Source organism: Peromyscus californicus, unplaced genomic scaffold (genome assembly GCF_007827085.1).
Source record: "Peromyscus californicus insignis strain IS unplaced genomic scaffold, ASM782708v3 Scaffold_4__1_contigs__length_199733344, whole genome shotgun sequence".
Lineage (NCBI taxonomy): Eukaryota > Metazoa > Chordata > Mammalia > Rodentia > Cricetidae > Peromyscus > Peromyscus californicus.
The window spans coordinates 25109393-25117460 of NW_026294562.1; the positions used below are offsets into that span (position 1 = coordinate 25109393).

Here is an 8068-nt window from a genome sequence, read left to right on the forward strand (position 1 = left end):
TCCACTCACAAGTGTTGAGTGGATTTGGTTTGTGTTGTAATCTGTGCCCTCAGAGAAGATGGCACGTTCCATCAGCTAAGGCGTCAGCGGAAGGAAGCCTCGTCACAGTGATTATTCCTTTGTCAGTAGCAATAAAGGTCCAGCGTTAGGGAAAGGCAGGAGGTACTTTCTCCTAGCTCTGCTGGCATTGGGGGCTGTCAGCAAAGGGAATCCCTCAAAAGAACCTGGAACACTAAGAGCACTTGCTTACAAGCTGTTGGCTCAAGCACAGCATTCTGTCCATGAGTCCACGTCACTAAAATGAGCAGCGTCGTGACAGCTTACAGAGGATGATGGGAGCGTGTGCAGGAGACTGCCATGTGCACGGCAAGACTCACCAAGTATTAGTTTCCTATCCCTGTGATCGAGGAGAAGCCACAGCTTACCACAGACCCCTGAATCACTAGAGGGGCCAGCATCACGGCACAGGCGTATGATCTTAGTACTGGGTAGGCTGAGGCAGGAGGACTGCAAGTTCAAGGCCTCCCTGGGCTGCATAGCAATACTCTGTCTTCAAAAAAAAGAAAGAAGGGGGTAAAGAAAAGAATTGTGATCACTAGGTGGCCCAGCCTGGCCCCATGCGGTAGACGGAGAAGATGGACTTTGTATAGTTGTCCTTTTAGTTGCACAAGTGTGCCCATCCCCCACAAATAATAAATGTAAGGAAGGGGGTCAGCCAGGCATGGTGGCACATGCCTTTAATTCCAGCATTCGGGAAGCAAAAGTAGGCAGATTCCTGTGAGTTCTCCAGGCCACGCTGGTCCACATAGTGAGTTTGAGGCCAGTCAGGACTACACAGTGAGATCTGTCTGAACAAAAGACCACTAGTAAATACTGAAGTAGCTGTGTAAGCCCGGGCATCTATTAACTGTGAGTTTCAGCAAATCACTTATTCCCTTGGGCTTGGTTTCCTTGTCTGTAAAAATGGGAATAATTCTTGGCAGTGCTAGGGGTGGGTATAGCCCAGTGGTAGAACATCTGCCTGGAATGTATGAGGTTCTGGGTTCGATTCCAAGCACCAAAAAAAGAGAAAAATTAGGGCTTGCTTGCCTCCTTGAATTTTTTACAGGAAAATCATGTGAGAGGAAAGAAAAGAAAGAGAAAAGCCTCTTTTTATATCGAACATGGTGGCTGATTCTTCAAAGCCCCAGAGAGAACTTCGTTCTAAGTTTCTTTTTTTTGGGGGGGGGGGGGGGTTTCGAGACAGGGTTTCTCTGTGTAGCTTTGCGCCTTTCCTGGAACTCACTTGGTAGCCCAGGCTGGCCTCGAACTCACAGAGATCCTCCTGGCTCTGCCTCCCGAGTGCTGGGATTAAAGGCGTGTGCCACCACCGCCTGGCCCGTTCTAAGTTTCTTAATAGGGTCAGAGGGTGACCTTGGTTCTCTTTCTGCTTAGGAAATGTTGGCCGTGGATGCACCGAGAAGACATAAAGTGTCCGTCCATGTTCTTGCCAGGGAAATGGATTCTTGTAAGTATTGGATACTGACTTTTAAAATTCCATTTTTAATCTGATGTTGAGCCGTGTGATGGCTGTCCCTCACCATCGTCCCTCGTCTTACAGAGCACCAGAGAGTGAAGATATAAACAAAATGTCCTAAGACGAGGTGTATTGTATTGAAGCAGACGTTCAGGGGGAGGGGGGATGGAGTGGTGGAGGAGGAAGCCCGTACCAGGTGACGGTGCCATCTGGGCACCATTCCAAAGCGGCTGTAGGGAAGGCCTGCAGGTGGGGGCATCTGCACACTCCTCCTCCCGCTTTCTCAGGAGGCCAGAGCCTCCGAGTCTACGTCAGGCCTGAGCACTAGAGCCGCTGAGGCCCAGGCTGTACGGCCGCAGTGACATCATCATGGAGCGGGTGCTGGGACAGGCACTCGGGCCCAGGCTGTACGGCCTCAGTGACATCATCATGGAGCGGGTGCTGGGACAGGTACTTGGGCCCAGGCTGTACGGCCTCAGTGACATCATCATGGAGCGGGTGCTGGGACAGGCACTTGGGCCAAGGCTGTACGGCCTCAGTGACATCATCATGGAGCGGGTGCTGGGACAGGCACTCAGGCCCAGGCTGTACGGCCTCAGTGACATCATCATGGAGCGGGTGCTGGGACAGGCACTCGGGCCAAGGCTGTACGGCCTCAGTGACATCATCATGGAGCGGGTGCTGGGACAGGCACTTGGGCCTTGGAGCAAGCAGCTTGGGAGGATCTGAAAGTGTGTTAAGGGCCTGGTATGGTTTATTTTTTAAATGAACAAAGTCTAGCTTAGATTTTTTTTTTTTAAATTGCTCTTGTTAGTAACGCTTTGGTTTCCTTACAGGTCCTGTTGTTGGAGAATTCCCCTCTCAGAATGATATAAACTTGTCAGAAGCACCAGCCTTGCCACAAGTAAGAAACTGTGGGCATTGTCTGAGGACTTGAAGGAGCTCGTTCACCAGAACGCATGAAAACCTGGAGGTTCAGTCACAAGTGTCGAAGCTACTTCAGGTCTTCTCGAAGCTCCCATTTCTCGGCCTCAGCCCTGGTCTGCCTTGGCCTCTGTTTTGTTTTGGGGTCATGTAGCTCAGGCTGGCCTGGAACTCACTGTGTAGCCGAAGCTGCCTTGAACTCCTAACCTCCCGCCCCAGCCCCACGAGTACTAGGAACACAGGTGTGCTCTGTGCTCTTGCTCCTCCTGTCTGGGCCTCTGGCCTGGCCTGCGGCACTCTGCACCAGGTCACCTCTGGCCACACCTTTGTTGACTTCTGGAGTGACAGTGTGTGCGGGCCCCTTTCCATACTAGCATTTACTTAAGGGGTGAGAAAATGGGCGATGTCATCAGGCCTTTGCTGGGTGGTCGAGTCAGCACACGTATGCCCGGTGAAAGCCAGGAATCTTCTGGCCCACTCATCCATGACCCTCTGGCCCGATTGCGGTATATGGGTATTTCATTGTTAGAAACACCGCCCCCTAGCCGCCACCTTAGCCTCCTCCCCCAACAGCTGATATGCTATTCAGTCTAATTTTTAAATTAAACACACTAAAGAAAACTTTTTTTTCCTTTTCAGCCCGAAGTGGTTCATAACATGACAGAGTTCAAGCGTGGTCTGCCACTGTTTCCTCTTGTGAAACCGCATATTAACTTCATGGCTGCAAAACTCTGAAGAGAATGGATTCGTTCCTGTGTCTCCCAAGGCCTGGGAAAGCAATCTTAACCACTTGAGTAGTTTCTGGCTTGCTATTAGACAGACAAACAGAAAAGAGTTATCAGACGTTATTATGTAGAAATGTTAAAAACCCAAAGTAATAAAATTATAAAATCTTATAGATGTAGAATATTTTTAAAACACATGCCTCTTAAATATCCTAATTTTGTTCCTTTTTAGTCCTCAGAGAAATTCCCTTCTATTAACTGTTTAATCTGAAGAAAGCTACCCCAATAGAATCCTTCTTCCTTATTCTGTGAAATAGTCATTTGTCCGAAGATAATAAGTTTTTTTTCTAAAAGGTTTCAAAAACATTTAGAAAGGGTTACCTTTTAAAGAACCGATCCTCAAGTCTGCTTTCTATTTGATAGTTTCCTATAAATCAACCGAAAACATTACATTTGGCAGATAACGCACAAAGCAATGTCATTTTCTTTTATTAGTGAACGTGCTGATTATCTAAGGCATGGTTTTAATGTTTTTATAAAATTTGGGTATGTTTTTTAATCTTCTTAGTCAAATGCTGGAAAGCCCTAGAACACCCAATTTACAGTGCTAGAAACCCAGATTAACCTTACATCATGTTGGGAATTTCTCAGGATTCCTGTGGGTTCTCTCTCATTGAATTCTGTTGACATTTCTGTTTTTCTGTAGTTGGTTTGCGGTGTTCCGTCAGCAGATGCTTGCTGCTGTATAGCGTGTGAGACGTGCTGGGCTAACATCAGCTCTTGTAACTCCCTGTAATTGCTAGGGTGAAATTGCGATCAGTGTGTGAACTAAATCATTTGCCCCTTAGGGTCTCAAAAGGCAGCAAATACAAAGCCACCTCTTTGGAGATACAAAACGGTTACGTTCTTAAATAGCCAGTCTCCTTCAGACTCTAAATGCCCTCGCTGCTTCCGGTCTCATCTTGCCTTAAGTGTTATTTTTTTGAATATATGAATATAAACATACAGATGATGACTGGAGTGGACTTTTAAAAAATATTTTTTTCACAAGATACTATTTTAGGTGAAAATGTTACTGTAGATTTAACAGCTGTTTTAAAATATTTGCTATTATTAAGACTTGCTTCAAGAGCAAGCGTGGCTGTTTCCACACACCGGCAATAGTGATAGAAAGTGCTCCTGTTTGTCCGCTGACTCAAACAAGGTACAGAATGGCGTTTCCAAGTGACGTTTTACTGCCCCATATGACTTGATTTGCCAGGATTTTCTGCTCTAGAGTCTTGGCTTTTCACAGCTTAAGTTTTCATATTTGCCATTTCCAAATAACTTGTGAACTTGGGCGGCCGTGGAGGCTGCTCCCCCGTGGTGCTGCGACGTCTTTTATCCATGTGTTTTAAGAGCCTCCCGGTGAAAATCCTGTCCTTGTCCGTCCCATCAGAAGGTCTGAGTCACCATTTCCTTCTCGTCTGAGCAATTGGCCATGTAGCCAAGGCTGACTTTGAACTCCTGATCCTCCTGCCTCCACCTCTCAAGGGCCGGGATTAGGCGTGCGCCACCCTGCCCAACTTGACTATGCAGCTTTTCATCGAACTGCAAAATATATACAAGACAAATCCAACACTAGTCCTGAGTGTTTGAATCCATCATTGTAAAAGCAAATAACAGTCTGCTACCTTTTCTGTAAATGATTACATGCCGTCGGGTAACTTAGCTCTTTTTTAAAAGATGGGTACAGTTAAAAGCATGTCTTTGATATGAGAAAAGGCCCTTGAAGCAATTGGAAAACAATTCCATGTCATCCTCCATGAACCTGCACGTGGTGTTGAGTGTGCTTCAGAGCTCCTTTGTGTCACTTGGCATCCTGACAGGTTCATTGCAGCGGGTCCAGGTTGTGGTCCATGAACTAGAACAGACTGCCCAGAGACTGCCATGTACTCACGCTTAGCAAGTGAGATTTGTGAAAAAGTCATGTTACCAGAGACTTCGAAGAGTCTTTTTAATCAGTTGATGTGTAAGAGCATGTGACACTGCCAGGATGGTGGGGTCCTAGGGTTGTCCTGTTTACAATAAATCTCCTGAACCCAACCTCTGTGTGCTGGATGATTTTATAGTTTGTATGGGATGGTGCCCACCCTCAGCCTCCCCTCAGTGTTCAGATCTGACAGGATCTCTTGCTTATGCTATTCTGTTGCAGAAAGCAGTGGATTCGTGTATGTTTGTGTCCATACACATATATGTGCATGTGTAGGTATCTTGTTTGCTAAAGCAGCTCAGTTTCAAACTCTTACAAATCGATAACTTCTCTAAGATAGGAGCTCGGTGTTGGAGACCAAACTCTTGTTGAGCAGTGTGGTTGACACAAAACCAAGTCACCCAGACAGATGAAAAGAAATTGAAGGTTTGATTATCTGTATCAAAGGGTGAGTTCATAGTTAAAACTCTTCTTCCCAGTGGACACACTCAACTAGAGCAGGAAACTGTACCAGTTTACATGAATATTCTAGGAGATACAGAAGGGAACCCTTCTCTGTTCAGTTAGTATTACTTATCATAGTAACAAAATGGAGAGTCAAACAGCTTGTGATCATTCCAGTAGATTAATAAGAGCATTTTAGGGAGCTTATGACGGAAGTGTCAGCAAGCGAAGAACCTACCTTCGCCCCACTAGGGGACCATATGAAATAGATACAGCCAGCATTTAATGAAGGAGTTCAGACACTTCTCCTAAGGCCCTATGAGAACACCTCTGATAAGGGAATGTCTTTCTGGATGCTGTGAAAATAGGTTGCTCTGATTGATTGATAATAAAGCCATTTGGCCTATGGCAAGGCAGCTTAGAGGCAGGCAGGAAGTTCAAAGAGAGAGATAGGAAGAAGGCAGGGAAAAATGCCAGCAAGCCGCTGAAGGAGCAACATGTAATGGGATGCAGGTAAAGCCACGGAACACGTGGCGATACATAGATTAATAGTTGTGGGCTAATTTAAGATATAAGAGCTGTAAGACTCAAGCTAAAGGCTTGAGTCATAGCCGTGCAGTTATAATTAATATAAGCCTCTGTGTGTTTACTTGGGGGACGCGAGTGGGAGAGATTTGTCCCGACGGCCAGCAGGCCGAGACACAGGAAATTTTCTGACTGCACACCTCCAGTCAGACTTGTGTCTGAGGGCCTGGGCAGTGCAGCAAGGCATCAGCACTGGGAAAAATGTCAAACTGTTCATGGGCAACACGATCACAAACACAGAAAACCATTAGGAATCTTGGGAGTTCTATTAACAAGATAATGGGATAAGAAGAAAAGATGGTAAAGACAGGGCAACATTAACAAGCCAACTGTGTGTATATGGACAACGGGATTTCCATGTTTCGGTAACTCAAAGTCTGAAGACTCTAAGGGTAAAGTTCTAAGAACGTGGAGACTTACATACTAAAATTGTAACCAGATGCAGCAAGTTCACAACCAGGTCATGACTCAGGCAGGGAGAGCATGGACGTTACGAGAAGCCTTCAAACAAGGGGAGCGTGGAGATTTTATTCTTAGACCTCACAGCAAGACCCTGTCTCAAAAATAATAAAGGCAAATGGAATTGGTGTGGTGGCTTGTGCCCAGCAGAGGTAGAGGCAGGCAGATCTCTGAGTTTGAGGCCAGCCTGGTCTATGTAGTGAATTCCAAACTAGCCAGGACTATACATTGAGATCCTGTTTCTAAGAGGGTGGAGGTGTGGCCAAACTGAGATACTTTTCTATGAGGGCTGACCTGGAATTCAGGCTGGCCTCAATCCCTTGACCTCCTACCTCCACCTTCCGAGTGCTCAGGTTACAGGCCTGTGCTACCATGTGGCTAAGAAGTATATTCTAAAAGAGGAGTTGAGGGTTCGTTTATTTAGGGTTCTTTAATGGTTGGCATACACAAAGACGAGCATCATCAGTTTTTCTAAAGTTCACATGGATGTGTCTTGAGATGTTGGTACACATTTGAGGTGAGAAACACAAATCCTGGGGCTGGTCCCCAACTGGGTCTGGCTGCGCATGCTTGTCATCCCGGCAACTGGGATATGAGTCATGAGAGCCAAGGGTAGTGATGGCTATGTTTAAGAAAGCAAGCAAAGTCGGGCGGTGGTGGTGCACGCCTTTAATCCCAGCACTTGGGAGGCAGAGCCAGGTGGATCTCTGGGAGTTCGAGGCCAGCCTGGGCTACCAAGTGAGTTCCAGGAAAGGCGCAAAGCTACACAGAGAAACCCTGTCTCGAAAAACCAAAAAAAAAAAAAAAAAGAAAGCAAACAAAACCTCCAGGAGCCTACCCTGTAGTTTTATGGCGCATGTGGACATGGACACACTGCTTCACGGAGGCTGGGGGGCGACTCTGGCGTCTTTACCGATAGGGAATTCATCTGTCTTTGTTGTTCATCTCTTGGGACTCTGTGATCAATTATGAAATGTTAACTATTTTTAATATTTTAAAGAAATGGGGTGTGTTCATGTGAGTGCGCGTGTGTCTGTCAGAGGTCTTCCGGTGTCATTCCTCAGGTGCTTTCCACCTCGTTTTTAAAAACATCCTTTATTGTCCTGGGATTCCCAGGTTAGGTCATGCTGTCTGGCCAGCAAGCCCCCATAGCTTAAAAAAAATTTTTTTTTTAAAAATTGTGTGTATGAGGGGCTACACCACCAATGTGGGTCCCGGGGAACGAACCCAGGGCCTTGGGCTTGACAGCAAGCACATTACTGCCTGGGCCATCTTGCCGCTTTTCTTTTTTCTCTTTTTTTTTTTTTTTTTTTTTTGAGACAAGGTCTCACTGTTTACACTAGGCTGGCCTCGAACTCGCAGAGAGTTGCCTGTCTCTGCCTCCTCCCAAGTGCTGGGATCGAAGGCGTGTGCCACCGTGCCTGCCTTTTTTTGTTGTTGTTT

General features: G+C 46.3%; 1 protein-coding gene across 3 annotated transcripts in view; it reads left to right on the plus strand.

The window, feature by feature from the left end:
- The window catches only part of Ide (insulin degrading enzyme), a 103104-nt gene extending 97854 nt beyond the window's left edge, over positions 1-5250 (plus strand). For all 3 annotated transcript variants that reach the window (XM_052762816.1, XM_052762817.1, XM_052762818.1), the window contains exons 23-25: positions 1435-1507; positions 2353-2420; positions 3080-5250. In XM_052762816.1, the coding sequence (XP_052618776.1) occupies positions 1435-1507; positions 2353-2420; positions 3080-3175 (237 nt within the window). In that variant the 3' untranslated portion in view covers positions 3176-5250. The remainder of the gene's footprint in view (positions 1-1434; positions 1508-2352; positions 2421-3079) is intronic.
- The last annotated feature ends 2818 nt before the right edge of the window (positions 5251-8068 follow it).